Below are 19,854 nucleotides of genomic sequence, written 5' to 3' on the forward strand. Positions count from 1 at the left end.
AAACCTGACAGATGCTACTTCAGCTTGGTCATCAAGGTCAACATCAACCCTTGGTGTGTGACGAGAATATACCTTCCTTGGTGGCCTTCCTTGGCAAAACACATAACCCCGGTCTCATCTTTCTTTAAGGAGACAGATTCCAATAGAGGGCATTCTGGAACATGCCTGACCCGTACTCTTTGCAGCTATCAGAGTCGTGAAAAACGAGGAAAGCCTGAGGAAATGCCAGAGCCAAGAGGAGCCTAAGAAGGCAGGGCAACTAAATAGAATGTGGGGTCCTGGAACAGAAAAAGGACGACAGGGAAACTGTATACATCTGAATAAAGCATGAAGTTCGGTTCATAGTAATGCGCCAACACTGGCTGGTTAGTTGCAAGCAGTGTGCGTCCTAGTATAAGAGGCTAATGACAGAGGAAACTGGGTGTGGGGTATATAGGAACTCCTTGGATTATATTGCAATAATTCTGTAAATCTAAAACTGTCTAAAAGGAAAGTTTATGAAGAGAGAGAGAGAGAAGGAAAACGAGCAGCTTGGCTCTGCCCCAGCCAAAGCACCACCGGCAAGACAGATGGACAAGGAGCAGGGGTGGGTGGAAAGGAGAGCAGGAGGCGAGTGAAGTAGGCAGCTGCTTTATTTCCGAACAAGATGCCGCAGCCCCAGCCCCGCCCCCGCACCTGGGAACCTGAGCACAGGTGAGCTGGGCAGCTGCAGGCCTCTCGAGACAAAGCAGAGGGAAGTCTGAGAGTGTTCCTCCCCTGACCAGAGGGACAGGTCGCCACGGCTGTGGTGTGACTCCTCAGCTGTCCAAGGAATAGGGAGTAAAGGGATCGGGGTCCTCTAAAGTCAAGGGGAGGCCGGAGGGGGCCACACCTTCCCTGTTGGCAGGAGGAAAAGGAACAACAGCTGCATCCAAGGGCTTGGAGGACAGTAGAGCAGAAGGGCCATCCTTGGGCTGAGTTCTGGAATGCCAAAAGAAGACCCAAGGTGAGAGCAGTGTAGAATCGGAGGGTCGAGGGCGTTCCTAGGGTAGGCATCCAGGGTAGGGGCAGCCATAGTCCTGAGCTTTGTTTATTCTCCCATCATGCTGGGCTTCCTCTCTCCTTGGGACTCAATCAGACACAACCAGAGCCTTGCCTGGGTGCCAAGAGGCTGGCTGCTCACGGTGGGGGCCTTGTCGTGGGGCAGTCCCAGCTGCCGGTCCCACAGAAGAAGTCCTCAGGGAGCTCACTCAGGAGTCCATCCAGGTCATCTGCAGGGGGACGTGGAGAGGGTAGACAGAACTAGTGACAAAGTTAGGGTTCCACAGGACTCAGATCCAGAGCTCCTGCCTTTCAGGGGGGCCTGGACCTGGCTGCACAGTTGGGGAGGTAGCTCCCCCTGGGCAGTGGTGACTGGGCTAACAGGCCCGACACTGGCCTGACTCCCATCTTCCCTCTGCTTCCCCCACACGCACATACTACAAGAGACAGGGACAAAAATGCCTGGGCCTTTCTGTCAAGAAGGACACTCCTCTTGGCCTTGGTGATACCCCTCTTTCCATCCAGAGGCATAGCGCTTGAGTAGATAGGCTTCAGAGGTCCACTAGTGCAACGTGCTCATTGGACAGAGGAAGACAAAAGGCCGGGAAAAGCCATGAGACACATTCAGAATCACGGCATCCATTAATCTGGTTTCTCACTCGAAGAGGGCGAGACATCAGCCCCTTCCCCGGTGGGCCTTCCTGGGCGTGTGGAATGAAAGTAACTGTCCCTGACTGCAGTTCTCAGCTGGGTGCTTATGTCTGAGAACTTGGAAATAGAGCTGACCTCAGCAATCCCTGCTGGTACTATTACTGTTAACAATAGCAGCTACCACTCGCTGAGCGCATGCTCAGGGCCACACCTGCCATACTTGTCCCTTTCAGTCCTCACAGTATCCTTCGCAGGGCATGGTTCTTCCTGTTACCATCCCCACTTTATCTGAGAGAACGAGTTTAAAGAGGTCAGACAGCCTGCCCGTGGGGAGCATACTCAAGCTCCATCTGATGCCAGAGTCACAGCTCCCAAGAGAAGTCGCGCGTGAGGGACGGGCTCAGGCAGCCCATGGAGTCAGAAGAACTAGGCACCACCCCTGCAGAAGCCAGCTTCCAGTCTGGCACAGAGCACCTGACAAACACGCTGCTGGAAGTCCATTTGCTGGCATTCAAAATTTAATTAAGGTGCCCAGCACTGTACTTGGGGAAGTAAGACTGGAATTTGATTGTAACAACAAAAGGTGATGGGGCGCCTGGGTGGCTCAGTCGGTTGGGCATCCGACTCTTGATTTTGGCTCAGGTCATGATCTTGGGGTCCTGAGATCAAGCCACACATTCAGCTCCGCGCTCAGCGGGGAGTCTGCTTGAGATTCTCTCTCTTCCGTTCCCTCTGCCCCTCCCCCGCCTCAAATAAATAAATAAATCTTAAAAAAAAAAGTGCCTCTCACTAGCTACACTATGACTGTTTGGGGAAACTCGATGTTAAATGAAGGGGAATGAGCAGACAGTGTGAGCCTAAGAAACTGGGAATCAGAGTAAGAGCAAGTATTGGTGTTTCCCAGCCCTGTCCAACCACCACTAGTGGTTACCTGCTTGGCAAGTCTGTCCCTACAACGGAGATGTGACACCAGCCACAATATTCTACAGGCAACTCTCCTCACTTATTTCATGACCACCAGCAACCTTCTGATGATGGTTTGGCTTGTCAGCCAGCTTACTTATCAGGAACGAGTGCAACATTCCAGAGGAGATTCCAGCATAAGGGGTACTTTTTCATAGGCTGTAAGTAAATGGGCTTTGTGGTTTATCCATTGGTCTAATGTGAATTTGGTTAATGTGAGACACTTACCCATAATCCCATGAACTTGGGGGCCAGACAGGGTTGAATTTATGGAATCAAAAAGCTAAGGATCAGACTGGGACTGTGCTAGCTTCACTTGGGTGATGCTGTCTCCCGAGGAACAACCGGACAGGTACGTTTTTGGGCTTCTCGGGTCTGTATCTTGGTCCCACCCTAACCACATGGAGGTTTGACTCCTCAGCACTGCCTGAAGGGTATCTGAGCTTAGTCAGGATGGGGAAATCAGCCCCCAGAAGACCCAAGGTGAGGCACAAGGATGGTGCCAGTCCATCTCCTCCTTGTGGCTAACCACATGGTCTGGAAATGGGGGAGACCTATGGCTCCCACTGTATTTGCTTTACGTGGCCCCTGTCACGCTGCTAATTAGTCTGTGGTCTACAGCCTTGCCAGAAAAGATACCACATCTGATTTCTGTAAGATTCTGTAAGACCCAAAGATTCACAGAAGGAGGGAAAAGATGCAGCCAGATTCTCCTGGCTGTGCTATCCAAGAGGGAATAGAAGGAGAACTGTTTTTGCTCCTGGGTGGGCTGACTGCCTTACCTGCTTCTGGGAGTTCTTCCTCAGGGGATGCCACTGCCTCTGCATTCTCTGCTGTTCTGAAGCCTTTTCCAAACTTTGCAATCTCATGATGGAGGCTGCCAGGGAAGCTTCCTGGGTTCTGGGGACAGAGCGCCTGGTTACTAATGCCCTTGCCTCTGACATCCCTCTGGACAGTTCCGTGTCCACCCAGACAACCTCAAAGGAATAGGTAGGGGTTCAGGAAAGATACAACAGAGGAGTGTGGCAGAGGCCAGTAACCCAGGGGAGGGAGCTGAAATACCAAACACCCCAAACAGCAGATAATTAAAAACACAAAAAACTTTTTTGGGTGATTTTCTTTCCTAATTCTGTTGGTATCTGGTGTTTTAGGAAATCTATATACAGCTAGAACAGAGTGAAGAGGCCATTCAGAAATATGGTGAGGATTTAGCCTGGGATTAAAAATGAGCTCTGAGGGGCACCTGGGTGGCTCCGTTGGTTAAGCGTCCAACTCTTGATTTTGGCTCAGGTCATGATCTCAGGGGTTGTGAGATTGGGCCCCATGTTGGGCTCATGCACTGGGTATGGAGCCTGCTTAAGATTCTCTCTCTCTCTCTCTCCCTCTCTCTGTCCCTCCTCTACTAAAAAAAATAAAAAGAAGAAAAGCTTTTAACAATCTGCACACTAGGGGCGCCTGGGTGGCTCAGTCATTAAGCGTCTGCCTTCGGCTCAGGTCACGATCCCAGGACCCTGGGATCGAGCCCCACATTGGGCTCCCTGCTCAGCGGGAAGCCTGCTTCTCCCTCTCCCACTCCCCCTGCTTGTGTTCCCTCTCTCGCTGTGTCTCTCTCTGTCAAATAAATAAATACAATCTAAAAAACAAAAAACCAACAATCCACACACTAGCTAATATACAGGCAGGTAATGGAAATCAGTAATTAAGCTGTTAACTATCATTAGCCCTAGAGAATGGGAATGGAGAAGAGTAAGTTTCACGTTTTGCTTTATTCTGTACCATTTCAATTTTTGTCAATGTGTATGGATACCTTGAAATTTAAAAGAAAAAGAAGGATGAGTTTTTGGAAGTGGGGTGATTTTGAGAAAATGTGGAAGGTTAAGGGGAAAGATGAGGGCAATGGAAGTAGCCTGTCAGAGCTAAAGGTATAACTTGAGTAGAAGTCATCAAGTCTTACCCATTCGCTTTTTAGAAGAAGCAACAGCAGGGGTGGGGACAGGACTTGCCCAACAGCAAGGGAGGGGACAGGACTTGCCCAAGGTCACTTACAAATTACTAGCAGAGCAGGGACATGACCCAGGTCTCCTGACCCCCAGGCCAGGCCATGACAACAACCCAGGATCCCAGGAAGCGGGGAGGTGGCCACAGAGGGGACACCGTATGCCAAGTCAAGGCCTGGCTCTGCACTCTTACCCTGGAGTGGAGCTGCCTGGAACCCCAGTCTCCCTTAGTTCCCAAAAGGGGGTGTCCCCACCTGAGTTCTGTGCGGGTGCACCCTCACCCAGTGGAGGTGGAGCCCAGGAGGGCAGAGGCAGGGCAAGGGCTGGCTCACATGACGGGCCATACGTGTCTCACTGTTCTCCACACTACCACCTGTAGCTGATCTGACCCTGAGTCACTTACTGAGGGCTGCACCCCCTGGGAAACCTGGTTAGTTCTCAGGTGACTCCTATCCTCTCCAATGCCCAAGTCTGCCATCAGATCCCCAAGAAGCCAGCTACTCTAGGTCCTGTTACTGTACCAGCTGGCAGGCGGCCGCACCAGGAACAGGAGGAGATGGCCCCGTCCCCGAAGGCATCGCTTCACCCCAGGGCAACGGCCCCCTTCATGCCTCTGCTCCTCAGGGTGATGGAGGGGAAGATACCAGAAGATCCAGCCAGAAAGAGGACCTGTCAGTCCCCTTTCCATCCTGCTCCTCTTACCTGGGGGAAGGGCTGAGATGGCTTGAGGAAGTTCCCATCCCCGGAATCTGGGCTGTAAATATGGACCAGGTTGTTGGGCGTCACGTTGAGGTAGTGATTTCGGAGCGAAGGAGAAAACACTCCAACCTGGATCCGAGGAAGGGGGAAGGTCAGTGCCCTCATGGAGCACTAGATGCTGTCAGATGCCACCTGGTCCCCACCTACCTCCCCCTTGCTGGCCTCGGCACCAGGGTCACACAAATCGCTTCTGCCCCAGCCCTGGGGCCAGAGTAGAACCACTTACCGCACCCTCTTGCCCTCACAGCACAACCCCTCATCCCCATCCGCCTCCGAAGAATGGGAGCCAGGCAGACAACTCAGGAGCCTTCTCCAGGGTGGGAGGGTTGGAGAGCACGTCCCCGTTCGGAGCTCCCCATACCTGCTTTAGCAGCAGCACCGAGCCAGGCTTCAGCTCACTCTGACGGGTCTCAAGCAGCAACCTGTGCACCGTGCCCTGCATCTCTCCTGCAAATACCACATGGCCCATCAGTCTGGGTCAAGGGCAGCACAGGTACTGGTTTGGGCCCTGGCTGGGAAGTGGGCCATTCACTGCCTCAATTTTCCCATCTGCGAATGGAGAGGACGATTCCTCCTCATCTCCTGAACTCAACGAAGGCCACTCATCAAACCCTCCCAGGACCTGACTCCTCACCGGTGGGGTCCTTGAAAACCACGCTGGCATCCATCGTGCTCCGACTCAGGGACTTGATCATCACTGCCATGGTGGGGACCTTGTTCCTGGGAAGCTGCTTCAGGGCTGCCTGGTTACAAGGAGAGGCATTTGCTGAGCAAGCCACGTCCCACCTGTGAGGTTCCCAAGTGTGCCAGGGCAACCTGGGAGCTGGGGCGGGGGCAGGGGGGACAGAGTACAGATGTGGTGATGATCTGCCTTTTTTGGAGGGCAAAAAGGCAGTCTGAAGGACTCATCCTGTCTCTCTCTCTAGCAGATCTGAGGCTGGCAGGTCCTTCATTTATCCCCCCTGCTTCCTTTCTCCAGCATATATGTATTTATGCAGAGCTGCATCACCGCGGGCCATGGGCATGTGTCCGCACGGGACCCTGGACCGCTAGGGAGCTTGAAAGGTAGCCGTGTACTCACCCCACCTCATCCAGGGACTGGACATGCAGAGACATACCCATACCCCACTTTCGCCTTCCACCTGTGCCCAGTAGTAGTGAAATGCTGGGTGAGTGGAAGATACAACCAAAGGGGCTCCATGCAGCTGCTCAGAGATAGGCCTGGGGTAAGAGGGAGCAAATGGACAGCCCCTTTCCTAAGGTGGAGTAGGGCAGCAGGTTGGTGAAAAGGAGAAAAATGGTCTTGCACATCTCAGCACCCAGGATCCTTACCTTCCGCAGCACCATGACGATGCTATAGGTACAGAGAAAGCAGGTAGAATCTCTCTCGTCCAGGCCCAGAGCAGATTTCATGGCCAGCCAGGGCCCTCGCCCAAAATCCTCCTCCACCGATGCCTGGGAACTAGTAACAATCTGGCACCACAGAGCAGAGGGGGAGCCTGCATTAATGGATTCACCCTGCCACAGATCTTGGCTGAGACAGGATAGGGGGCTGCGAGGGAAGGGCGAATTCCCTGTAGCATGGTGACCAGTCTCTCCTCTCCTACATCACAAAATGGTATGTGAGATTTTGTTGCATAGCACACCTTTCACTAAGCAGCAATAGCAAAGGTGCTCCTTATTTTTTATTTTATTTTATTTTATTTTACTTTATTTTAATCAAGTCCTGACTTTAGTTACATTGAAGCAAAAGGCTACGTCTCTTGTGTAATAGACTGGATAAGTCTTAGGGCCAGGGAGACCCCATACACACTGACAGGCTTCCAGAGTGCCTGAGCCATTTTGAAACCAGTCATAGTTTATTTGGGATGCCTCTGGCTTAACTATTAACCTTCTTATATTAAAAAATGCTTTGGGGCACCTGAGTGGCTCAGTTGGTTGCGTGTCTGACTCTTGGTTTCAGCTTGGGTCATGATCAGGTCATGGGTTTGAGCCCTGCATCGGGCTCCTCACTCAGTGCAGAGTCTGCTTGTCCCTCTCCCTCTGCACCCCCCTGTCCCCTGCTCTCATGCGCTCTCTCTCTCTCTCTCTCTCTCTCGAATAAATAAATAAAAAGTCTTAAAAAAAGAATGCTTTGTATCCAGATGAGTATTTGCTACTCTGGACCTGAAGCGGGCTGGTGGATCTGTGGAAGTGCAGCAAAGAGAATTAAAAGCAAAAGTAGGTCTGAGGGCAGAGCAGGTCAACCAGAATCCCAGTGAGGAGGGAAGATGGGTCTCACCCACCAAAAAGGAACCCACTGAAGGCCAGATGAAGGCAGATCCTTCCCAGCTCAATTCCCCGAAACCTGAGAGGAGGAGTTCCTGAGATACAATTTCCTCATACTTCTGACACACCTCTCCCCTGAGGGAAGATGGGAGTTAGCTGTGTCTTTCTTCCTTAGATGAGAAAGAAGACAGGACGCATGACGTCGGGCAGCATCAGGAGAGGCTTCCCCTTAGGCCAGTAAAACCGCCACCTCCCCAAACGGCCTTCACTATGTGCGTGACCTTTGGTGCGTGACCCCGGGAACAGGCCTAGCAGTGTAGATTCTGCTTCTCACCTCCTGGAACCCGCGGGGATATCCCTCGCTCTTAAACGACGCCCAGAAAAATCAGCATTTGCGTGGAACTAGTTACCTCTGTCGGGAATTTAGCCCGAGCACCATGAGTCGGAGTCTGGGGTGTGGAAACCACGATCTCCTCCAGATTCTTCTCACTGTGCTACAAGGGGAGAGGGAAGGGGAAGGCGAAGCAAGCACAGCAGCTGTTACCTACCAGTGCAGCTTCTTGTCTGGGTTACATAATGAGTTCAGGAAACTGTCAGGGACAATTAACACATATCACATCTCTCCTAACGAAGTCTCGGGAGCCTTGTTGGCAGCTCAAAAGAGATGCTTTGGGGATTGTTTGGGGAATGTGAGGAAGTTGGAGCTGGCCCAAGAGCAAAACCCAGGGCTTCCTGAAGGAGGCAATGACCCGGATAGAGAGGCCTGGGATAGGCCCAGGGGCAGCCTTCCCCAAGTCCCTTCTCGGGAACCTACCCCTTCCCCACAGAGCTCCAGCCCAGGAGGAACGTGGACAGCCTCCTTGGATTTTCCTTAGAGTGCTAGCAAAGAGCAAGGAACGGGCAGAAATTATTTGAACCACCCTTAAAATGCGAGAAAAGGAGTACACCAATCACAACCAGAGCAGACCCTCAGGGTCCCATTATCTGGTATCTGATCCAAGATGGTCTGATGGATACTGTCCCTCCACCACTGCTGAAATCCAAACCGTCAGCATAGTGCAGCTTCCCCACATGGGCCCCACACGCCGGCCACAGTGCTCTGTTCAGTGTACCTCCGACAGCATCCTGCCCTTACACCTCCGTGCCTTCGCACACACTCTTTCCTGTCTTCCCACTGCTGAAATGCCTCCCAGAGCACAGCCTTCCTACACACACCTGTTAACCTCCTCCCTGACCCTCCAAAGCCCACTCAGGAAGCCCAAGGAGCCCAGTGACTCCGCATTTTACGTATCATCGTTCCTTTGCATCAGCTTCTTCTGCTGTGCTGTGAACAACTTGGGACAGGAACTACTTCTATTTTAACCTCTGCATTCTCAGTTCCAAGCAAATTGCCCAACACATACAAGTCCTTAGTAAATGTAAGTGAATGGATCTTCTTGCCCCAGGGCTAGCAACAGGAGGGGCTCAACAAAGGAAAGTCGTGAAGTTCTCAGAACCTGAAGCGCTCTCCCACCTGTGGCTTTTGGAGCATTCAATTCTTCCTTCCCACTTCTTTGAACTTCTTCCCGCAGCTTCGGAAACCCTCTCTCTACACTTCCTTCCTTCCCTCCCGCCCCCCAGGAGTAAGGATATTGTGGGACTGGATGGCGCTGGAACTCCTGCTTCTCCCTCCCGCCCCCACCCCTCTCCCGTGTCCCGGGACAGGTCCAGCTTCTGCCGAAGACAAGCTGTCCCTCACCTGGTGAGGCAGGACCCCGGCCGGGCCAGGGAAGCGGCGAGTTTTGGGGTGGGCGGGCTGCTGGGGTGTCCGGTGGGCGGCAGTGACCAGCTGCACCAGGTGGTTGGTGACGATGGGTGTCTGCAGAACTGCCTGGGGAGCCAGGGAGGAATGGGGGCTCTTTGGGGTGCTGAGAGGACACTTGACAGAAGACACTGGAGCTCGGGGTTGTAAGGGGCTCCGAGGAAATGATCCAGAGAAAGTCCTCGAGGGAGTAGAATAGATCGAGTTGGGAGTTCGTGGTCCGGGAAAATGAGATTCGCCAGGTATGGAGGCATTTGGACACTGGAATGAGTGACCGGGGAAATGGTTTTGCGGGCTGCTCTGAACAGGCCTGCCAGCCGCTTGGGGAGGTTGTGGTGCCTGAACTGGGGGGCCCTTCCGACAGGCTTCCCAGGGGGGCTGCTGAGCAGGAACCACTGAAGCAGTTGGGATGGGAAGGTTGCTGGTGGCACCAGATCTCAAGGGGGGTTGTAGAGTCCTACAGTGGACAACAGGCTCTGGAGGCTCATCGTGGGCTGACAGGACACTAGGTATGTGGGGAGCAGGTATGGGCCCCTTTTGGCAAGACCTGCTCAGATCAGCTACCCGGGCCTTTTTAGCCACTGCTGAGTCCTCCTGATGCCAGGTGGGCAGGATTCCTGGGGCCTTACTGCTGACTCCAAGGTCCAGCTCCATGCCAGGCCCCTCCAGCTCCATGCTTGCCAGGACCTCATCAAATTCATCTTGTTCAGGCCCCTCAAAGCCCCCAGTCACTGGTTGCTGGCTCTCAAACCTGAGCAGGGAGCAGGAAGCGGAGGTCTGGGGTCTGGCTGGCTCTTTGAGCACTTCAGTCAGTGTCACTTGTCTCTGATGGCCAGTCCAATTGCTAGAAGTCAAGACAGGCCTTAGGGGGGCTGTTCCTACGGAAGGTGGACCCCTGATGGCCCCGGGCATGCTGGAGGTAGGAAGGCGGAGTCCCAGAGCTGACTGGCGCAAAGCCTCTGAAGGAGCAGTGGGACCTGATGGCAACTGCCCAGAAGACTGTGCCTGCACGGAGTCCTGTGGCCTGGAAGAGACGGGTCTCAGGCACCCAGCCTTCACAGGCCGCGAGCCAGCAAACTGGTTCTCTGCATCCTCCACGGCAGACAAGAAGTCCTACAAAGAAGCAGAGATGGTGGGTCTTGGCATCCAGAAATCAAGAAACAGTCTGCTTTTCCTGTTTCAGGCATGTGGTATGTTTGTAGGCGCAGATACATGTAAGCAAGAAACCAAGGCATGGAAGGCCATGGTGGGGGTCTCTCACCACCTTTGTTTGACCTTGCCCATGAGCCCACTCCCCCACTTTTTTTTAAAGATTTTATTTTTTTAAGATTTTATTTTTGGGCGCCTGGGTGGCTCAGTTGGTTAAGCGACTGCCTTCGGCTCAGGTCATGATCCCAGGGTCCTGGGATCGAGTCCCGCATCGGGCTCCCTGCATGGCAGGGAGTCTGCTTCTCCCTCTGACCCTCTTCCCTCTCGTGCTCTCTCTCTCATTCTCTCTCCCTCAAATAAATAAGATCTTTAAAAAAAAAAAAAGATTTTATTTTTTTTTTAAATTAATCTCTACATGCAATGTGGGACTCAAACTTACAGTCCCAAGATTGAGAGTCGCATGCTCCACTGACTGAACCAGCCAGGTGCCCCAGCACCCCCAGACTTCTCCCGGAAAATTCAGGGGTACCTGTCTGGCTCAGTTGGTGGAATATGTGACTCCTGATCTCGGGGTCATGAGTTCAAGTCCCATGTTGCATGTAGAGATTACATAAAAATAAAATCTTTAGCACTGTATGTTAACTAACTAGAATTTATTTTCTTTATTTTTTAAAGATTCCATTCATTTATTTGAGAGTGTGGGAGAGAGAGAAAGAGCACGAGCTGTGGCAAGGGGTGGGTAGAGAAGCAGTCTCCCTGCTGACCTAGGAGCCTGATGTGGGGCTCGATCCCAGGACCCCAGGATCACGACCAGAGCTGAAGGCAGATGCCTAACCAACTGAGCCACCCAGGCGCCCCACTAACTAGAATTTAAATAAAAATTTGAAGAGGGGCGCCTGGGTGGTTCAGTCAGTTAAGCGTCTGACTCTTGATTTCAGCTCAGGTCATGATCTCAGGGTTGTGAGATCGAGCCCTGCATTGGGCTCCATGCTCAGTGGGGAGTCTGCTTGAGATTCTTTCCCTCTCCTTCTGCCCCTCCCCCCTCTAAACATAAATAAACAAATTAATTAATTAAAAACTTGAAGAAAAAGTCTTAAAAAAAAAAAGAAATTTTCTAAGGCTAAGTGTTTAGGTAGCTTCTCCTGGGGGGCGGGGGAGCAGGCAGAAGCAAACATACCAGGGCACCAAGAATCAAATCACCCAAGGTCACACACCCATCTCAAGGAAACAAGTTTCCTGGTGTCCAGCCTGTGCAATAGGGGTCTCTCCAGCTGGTGATGCCGCCTATCCTCAACCCACTCCTCCCCGCATCCCGCGCGCGCACACACACACACAGCCTTCAGTAAGCCAGAGAGGCCTAGGATCTAGCAAAATAGGTAGAAGTTAAATATAGCTTTTCAGGCAAGTTAAATTAAGTATGGATTCCAGTTGGGAAGCAAGGTGAGATTGACACCTTCAAGAGCAACAGACCTGTTCTGAGGGTGTTTTTGAGTCAGAGCTGCTGATTTAACTGACAGGAAGGTCCCCTCCACCCCCATCCTCTGCTGCTGCATTGGCCTGTCTGGGCCAGGGAAAGGTTTTTTCCTACTTCGTGTATTATCAGGAGAGTTAGCATACTCCAGCAGGACTACCACGGGATTTAGCAATAACAATATTAGAATTACAGCAGCAATGACATCCTGATGATCCTGGAGGTTGATGGATCCCTCTTCCCCTAAAGGGCTCACTCTTAGACATGACCTCATCTGCCTGGGGAAGGGGGAAACGGACTGGTCTTGGAACAGAAACTTGAACTCTTTTTTTTTTTTAATTTCATCTCTACGCTCATCGCTTCTCGGCCTTTTGGCTAAGATCAAGTGTAATCTCTACGCTCAACATGGGGCTCGAACTCAAGACCCCAAGATCAAGAGTCACATGCGCCACTGAGCCAGCCAGGTGTCCCAGAGACCTTCACTCGTAATCCCATTGCCGGCTCAGCAGTCCTCCCATCACCTGGTAAGACCCAAGTGGGGCACTTAGCAGTCACTTTTTCAGCCTGTAATTACACATCTCCAAAGCTGAAAAAGACAAGGACACATCTCTTCAACAAAGCTGGCAATTTTGAATTTTTACATAAAAACAAAATTCAAGTCCCCAAGAGATGACAAGAACATCTAACAATTTGAAATGGCACTGGGTGCCAGGGACCACATAAACATTTTACCAGAATTCTCTCAGTGAATTTTCACGATGGCCCTAATAGGTGTTATTATTATTCCTGTTTTACGGATGCAGAAATGGAGATTCAGAAGTTAAGTAACTTCACAGAACCAGGACTAGAACCCATATGTGTCCCTGTCACTATGTCTTAGGGCCTCAATGAATGAGACATGCCAGAGACCAGTTTTTTAATTTTTTTTAATTCTTTTTTTTCTTTTAAGATTTTATTTATTTGTTTGACAGAGACATAGCGAGAGAGGGAACACAAGCGGAGGGAGTGGGAGAGGGAGAAGCAGGCTTCCCGCTGAGCAGGGAGCATGATGCGGGGCTCGATCCCAGGACCCTGGGACCATGACCCGAGCCGAAGGCAGATGCCCAATGACTGAGCCACCCAGGCGCCCCCAGGGACCAGTTTTTAAGAGGTCTGAGGAAGGTCTGTTTTCCCTTTCAAACCTTAGGTTCCAAAAGCTTCAAAGGAAGGGGAACGTGGGGCTTGGGTCCCTGGTGCAGCATTCATGACCATACTAGGTACAGATGGGGCATCTCGACAAATTCTAAACATGATTTTTAAAGCACAGCACTGGGAGACAAAAAGTAAGTTTGAATGGCTTGTCATTGATAAAATAAAGTAATTCTACTCTATAAATGTAGTTTAGTATCTATGTATGTTCGCCTGCAATCAAGAGGCCAAGACCTCACCGTGGTTGTTGGTGCTGTATTCTTACTTTTTTGCATTTTACTCACTTAAATCCTGCCTCTTTCTGAAAAGGATTTCAGGTAGCAATTTTGGACCTCCCAGATGAAACTATATCCATTGGATCTGAGTGGGAAGAGAGCTGGGGGGATTGTTAGCTAGTTCAGTGATTCTGACTATACCCCAAGATTAGAAATAGCCCTGCCTGGGCCCATCCCCAGAAATTCCAATTTAATTGGTGTGTGTCAGGGTCTCAGCAGGAGTGATTCTAACGTGCCAGCTTCCAATCCAGTCTAATCCCTCCTCTTCTGAGAGAGAGGGAAGGGAAGAACACATCTGAGGCAAAAGAACACCCCTCCTATTATAGAAGAGAAAACAGAAGGCCAGAGAATGAAGTAATTTGCCCTGGCTCACGTAGCTACTTGGTGACCCCAGGTCTCCTGTCATCCACTAACTGTGTTGTCTCTGGTTCTCCATAAACTGTCTTCCCACCTCAAGCATGCCATCATAAAGGTGAACTGAATCATCCATATGACCCAGCTTCCAGGCAAGGGCCCTTGTAATTTAAAGGTATGCCAATTAGGCAGCTCTGTTTTTCTGTTTCTAAAACAGTTAAGTAGGTTGTTTACATGTCTCATCTTCTCTCAGCCTGTCACAGACAAAAAAAGCTATACATGTCAAGTAAAAGGAGGCTGGGGCAGACTGCTTCAAAATGTTCTGGGTCTGGGTGTTGACAACTCAAGACCTCCTCTGCTATCTCTGATCACCAACACTTCCTTACCTCATCTTCAAACTCTTCTTCCACAGTAAACAGCTTCTGCAAACTGCATGCCTGAAAGGAAAACAAAGCAATTGAGGTTGGAGGAGAGATACTGTTTGCAAGTACATTCTGTCCTCACTATGCTTCTTCCAATTCTAACAAGACCATCAGGTATACTGGTTTGTTTTTTTTTTGTTTTGTTTTGTTTTGGTTTTTTTGCTAGTGCTGAAGGAGGAATAAGGGATGAGGAGGGAAGAGATGGGATTTACTTAGAGATTTACATGATTTAGAATCCTTTCTTGTAAAATAATCCACTCAGGTCCATCCGCATTCGCCTTGCAAGAGGGAGGAGGAGGCAAGGGGGAGGCTGACAAAGGGAGCAAGGGTCATTCTTTAGACTCAGCACTGTGCACATGGGCCTAAGGATTTTGCAACATCCCAAAGATTTGGCCTGGGGAACCTATGTCAAACGTAGGAGAGGTTACCATAAATCCAGGCATGCCCAGTACAGTGGCCTTGTTTCTGAAACAAATGGTTTCCTTCTATCTAATCCAATGCACCAAAGCCAGCGTCCCAGGAGGGCAGGATGCCCCGGTCCACAGTTCCTTCTTTCTAGGCAGCAGGGCTGCTGTAGCCAGTTCTTAGGCATGTGTCAAGCCCAGCGCGGCGGGCTGTGCCTAACGCCAGATGCCAGAGCAGCCAAGAGCTACAGTTAGACATACCCACCCCCCAGCGTCCAAGGATCAGAGGGTACTGGCTAGGAGGAGGGGGTCGGCTCTGGAGGCGTGACGTTTGAGCACACCGAGAACGATGAGCAGTTCTCCAAGAAGAGATGGAAGGCAGCAGGAGGGAAACAGGCCCAGAGGGAGGTGTGTGGAGAGAACCTTCTCAGGGTCTCAGGCAAGCCCTGACTAGAGCCCAGGTGTCCCGAAGCCACCAAGCTCTGACCCAAACCCTAACCCTGCCGTGCAGCTCGCACGAGTGAGGGGCCGCAAGCCGGAAGGCAGCTCCGCGGCCCGGGGCGCAGCATTACCATGGCGACGGCGGGCGGCCTTCGGCCGGAGGGTTAGCCGGGCAGGCCCCGACTCGAGGGGTCGCCGGGGCCTCGGACTTGTCCCAGGCGGGAGAGTCGGAGTCCGGGCAGCGGGGTCTCTGGTGCGAGGTCGGAAAGACAGAACTCTGCGACCCGGCAGGGGGTCGAGAGAGGGTCGCCGGGAAGCCGGGGGCCGGAGCCCGGGACCGCTTTCGAAGTGGCCGCCACTCCAGCGTCTCCGCCCTCTTAAAGGGGCGGGCCTATTTCTATCCCGCCGACACAAAGGCCCTTCCTCCGTCTGTCTTCCGCCTCGGCCTTAAAGGGAAATGAGTGGGCTCTCGGTCGCCCCCCAGCGGCCCCTTGGGCCAGGTCGGCTGGTTCAACCGGAGTTCTGGGAGAGCAGGTTGGGAATCCTGGGTCCCCAGTCCCGCCCATCCTCCTCTCTGAATTAAGCACACTAGGGACTGCGTACTGAACCATAACTCTCATTCACATTAGAATCCGCCCCATTGGTTGATTGTTCATCTAGCCATCCATACTCGCAACACATATATTAAGCAAAGATGTTCTTGGCCTTGCTCTTTTTAATCCTTAATATTTCAGCTTAGATCTCAGATCTTCCCTGTCACTTATCTCTCAAGTAACGTCCATCCCCCCATCCAAAACTCTATTTCCTTCTCAGCACTTTTCATAATTTATAATTGTCATGGTTTACATCTTTATTGTGTGTCTTCCTTACTAAAATGTGAGCTCACGGGTTTCGGCACCAAAAACCAAACAAAAATGAGCCCCATGAGGGCAGAGACTTGGTTTGGCTTGTTCAACTTTGTGTCCCCAGCACTTAGCACAATGCTCAATAGAATTATTGAAGGAATGGTACAATGACTGATGTGTATCCGGCACAGTACTTAACACTGGGGATAGAGAAATTAATAAGACTCCTTGTGTCCTCAAGTTCACAAGTCAGGGAGACACAGGTCAACAGATAGTCTAGGATAGTTGTGCAGAGAGATGGGCAGGGATCCAGTGAGCTGGCAAAGCTAGCTCTCATGAGCCAGCCGTCAGTCCTCTTTCTGTTTTTCTTCTTGCTTGTCATTATAGGGCTAGTTAGAGTGATGCTAGGGCCACATAGTTTTGAGGACTCAAAGGGCAGGAGGAAGGTAGCTGACACAAGTTCTTAATGATGTGATCTGAACCAGCTTTGGATCTTCCCCAGGGTGGCCTGGCCTGGCCTCACCTCTGGGCAACCATCATAGCTTCTTCTTCTTTTTTTTTTTTTTTAAGATTTTATTTATTTATTTGACCGAGAGAGATACAGCAAGAGAGGGAACACAAGCAGGGGGAGTGGGAGAGGGAGAAGCAGGCTTCCCACCAAGCAGGGAGCCCAATGTGGGGCTCGATCCCAGGACCCCGGGATCATGACCCGAGCCGAAGGCAGCCGCTTAATGACTGAGCCACCCAGGCACCCCCATAGCTTCTTGTGGACCGGTTACCTGTCCCATGTCAGAATGGAAGCCAGAATGGTGATGGGAGATGGAAACTGGACGCCTAACTCTCATCCAAGTTAGGAATTCCCTCACAGCCTCTGTGCTTCTTCTGAGCTGGGGTACAAAACCCCAACTCTCCCACTTACAGGCCTTCTCTTCCCAAGAGCAGCTCATTCTGCTCAGCTCCAGATAGTCCTGGAGATCCAGTTGTAGGGGTCCTGGGACCTCTGGGCTCTGTCAGCTCCAGCTGAAGGGGGATCACAGAGCCCCAAAGGCCAAGAGGACTAACAGCAACTCCTACCCACACTGGAGTTTGCAGCTTCCAGTTTTAACCACCAGCTCATTTTGTCTTCACAAAGATCCCATGAAGAATGGGGGGCCAGTGTTATTTTACAGATTAGGAAACAGAGGCCCAGGGGGTAGGAGACCCCATCAAGGTCACACAGTCACTCAGTGGTGGATCTTCTGGTGGGAAATCCTGTTTTCTTCTCCATCACTTTTCTAAGCTCAATGACTTTGGCATCTACTGCCCCCACCTCCTGTTCGAACCTGGATGGGGGTAGGGGTAGGGGTCGGAGCCAATGGAAAATGAGGACCTGGGGCATTTTAGAGAGGAGCTGGCAGGACACAGTGAGGAGGTAGTCTGTGATTTTAGAGTGGGGAAGCACCCCCATGCTGAAGGGTCCCCCTTCCCCCAAATCAAATGTCTTCTTCTTCCTAGCACTGTCATCTTATGGGAAAGGCAAGGACTGGGTCTCCATGGTGATGGGGCCTATGTCCTCTTCTCTCGCCTCTTATTTTTTTTTTTTTAAGATTTTGTTTATTTATTTGAGAGAGAGCACGCATGAGCAGGGGGGAGGGGCAGAGGCAGAGGGAGAAGCAGACTCCCTGCTGAGCAGGGAGCCTGCCAAGGGTCTTGATCCCAGGACTCTGAGATCATGACCCGACCCAAAGGCAGATGCTTAACTAACTGAACCACCCAGGCGCCTCTCCCTCCTCCTAGAAGAGAGGTTAATGTTAATTCTAAGAACCAGGCTTGAGGATAATGGAGACTCAGCCAAAAAGGAAGGAGTGGATTCTGGGAAAGGGCAAAATGGGTGCTAGGACTCAGGCTGGAGGGCCACACCAGAAGACAACAGATCCCCAGCTATAAAGTGGGGTACAAAGGGGAGTAAGTGTAGTGAGGGGGTCTTTTTTAAAAAAGATTTTATTTATTTATTTATTTATTTATTTCAAAGATTTTATTTATTTATTTGACAGAGACACAACAAGAAAGGGAACACAAGCAGGGGGAGTGGGAGAAGCAGGCTTCCCGCTGAGAAGGGAGCCCGATGCGGGGCTCGATCCCAGGACCCTGGGATCATGACCTGAGCTGAAGACAGACGCTTGACGCCTGAGCCACCCAGGCGCCCCCAAAAGATTTTATTTATTTATTTGAGACAGAGAGAGAGAGAGAGTGAGCGTAAAAGTGCGGGGGGAGGGGCAGAGGGAGATGGAGAAGCAGACTCCCCACTGAGCAGGGAGCCCAACGCAGGCCTCAATCCCAGGACCCCAAGATCATGACCTGAGCTGAAATCAGATGCTTAACGCAACTCAGCCATCCAGGTGCCCTGTGTGTGGGGTCTTAATAACACTCTGATTTAACCCATAGTAATAGCAGCCAGTACTACTTCCTGAGCAAGATTCTGGAACTTTCCATGTATTGGTTCACTTGATTATTGTAACAAGCCTCAATATAGGTGCTAGGTTCATTTCTGCTTTGCAGAAAAGGAAAGAGTCAATGTCCTTCCCAAGCTCATATAGGTAATAGGTGGTGGAGCTGAGATGATGAAGCAGGCTGTCTGATTCTAGCCTCCACAGGTTTAACCACCATGTTGTTTTGCCTGTTAGAATTCCAAGGAACTGGGTTCTTAACCTGGGGCTTCAGAGATTATAAGTCCCCTATAATTATGTGCAAAAGATAGTGTGCCTATGCATATATGCTTTGTTCTGAGAGAGAATCCAGGCTTTCATCACATTTTCATGGGTCAGAAACCTGTTGCATTGCTCTTTCTCAGGACCAGGATAGACCCCAACTCCCCCATCCCTGTCTATCCCTCACCTTGTCCAGATGCCTTTCACTGTACATCAAGCCTTACCAACTCCTATCTGGGCTATGGTGGTAGCTTCCTGCATGATCTCCCTAGTCCAAGGTTTCCTCCCTTCTGTCCGTTCTTTCTAACATGCAAATGGGGTCCTATTTCCCACTGTAAAAAATTTTCTTTTTTTTTAAAGATTTTATGTATTTATTTATTTATTTGAGAGAGCGAGAATGAGAGAGAGAGAGAGCACATGAGAGGGGTAGGGTCAGAGGGAGAAGCAGACTCCCCACTGAGCAGCAGGGAGCCCGATGCGGGACTCTATCCTGGGACTCCAGGATCATGACCTGAGCTGAAGGCAGTCACTTAACCAACTGAGCCACCCAGGCACCCTGTAAAAAATGTTCAATTCCCCCAGTTGCTGGGGGATGACATATAAAATCCCCCGGGCCTGCAATGTCCTGGCATCTGCCTCCCTGCCCTAGGTAATCTCTCAACCAATCTCCCAATCAATACCAATCCCTCTCCACCCCACTCCTTCTTCATGCCACAGCTCACAGGCTGCCTCCTCTAAGAAGCCTTCCTTACTGCTCCAGGAGACCCAGCTTCCCTTCCCTTTGGTTCCCTGCATTTTTGGCCTACTTTCATTAGAGCTTGGATCTCTTGTGTGTCCTGTATTGTCTTTAGGTTTCCCTCACACCTCACACCTTCACTTTGAACTCCTTCAGGGCAACAACGTGGCATTTCCTTTGTGAACCAGTATTTGACATAGGATTTGGCACATGGAAGACACTCAGCAAGCGTTTGTTGAATGACTTAATGCCATTTCTCAGAAGGGGATGTATGAATCTGGGCAACTCCATGCTTATTTCCAAAAATCCCTGCAGTTGCTGGACGACAAGACTCACCTTCTTAGGTACAAAGGAGGGTACACCTTGAGTGTGTCTGTGTGCATGCACATGCACGCCTATGCACATGTGTTTGGAGATAGCATG

At 51.1% G+C, this 19,854-nt stretch overlaps 1 protein-coding gene across 1 annotated transcript; it reads right to left on the bottom strand.

The window, feature by feature from the left end:
* Nucleotides 1–660: 660 nt before the first annotated feature.
* On the bottom strand, nucleotides 661–15,510 carry HROB (homologous recombination factor with OB-fold). The gene is made up of 10 exons (XM_028092781.2): nucleotides 15,295–15,510; nucleotides 14,283–14,333; nucleotides 9,397–10,572; nucleotides 8,069–8,152; nucleotides 6,723–6,863; nucleotides 6,025–6,133; nucleotides 5,752–5,837; nucleotides 5,334–5,459; nucleotides 3,417–3,534; nucleotides 661–1,250 (listed from the first exon to the last, which is right to left on the bottom strand). The coding sequence occupies exons 1-10, from the start codon at nucleotides 15,295–15,297 to the stop codon at nucleotides 1,159–1,161; spliced, it is 1,986 nt and encodes a 661-aa protein (XP_027948582.1). The 5' UTR covers nucleotides 15,298–15,510; the 3' UTR covers nucleotides 661–1,158.
* Between the last annotated feature and the right edge of the window lie 4,344 nt (nucleotides 15,511–19,854).

The sequence above is a fragment of the Eumetopias jubatus genome, unplaced genomic scaffold (assembly GCF_037043125.1).
Source record: "Eumetopias jubatus isolate StellerSeaLion01/CBP00866 unplaced genomic scaffold, mEumJub1_p1.0 scaffold_10, whole genome shotgun sequence".
In the NCBI taxonomy this organism is placed as follows: domain Eukaryota; kingdom Metazoa; phylum Chordata; class Mammalia; order Carnivora; family Otariidae; genus Eumetopias; species Eumetopias jubatus.

What these genes read in the sequence shown, in the direction of transcription:
- HROB (XM_028092781.2), bottom strand. An exon ending in CGGTGCTGCTGCTAAAGCAG is followed by an intron (nt 5,460 to 5,751) that starts GTATGGGGAGCT and finishes CCTCGGATCCAG; the next exon opens with GTTGGAGTGTTTTCTCCTTC. An exon ending in GGAAGAACTCCCAGAAGCAG is followed by an intron (nt 1,251 to 3,416) that starts GTAAGGCAGTCA and finishes GTCCCCCTGCAG; the next exon opens with ATGACCTGGATGGACTCCTG.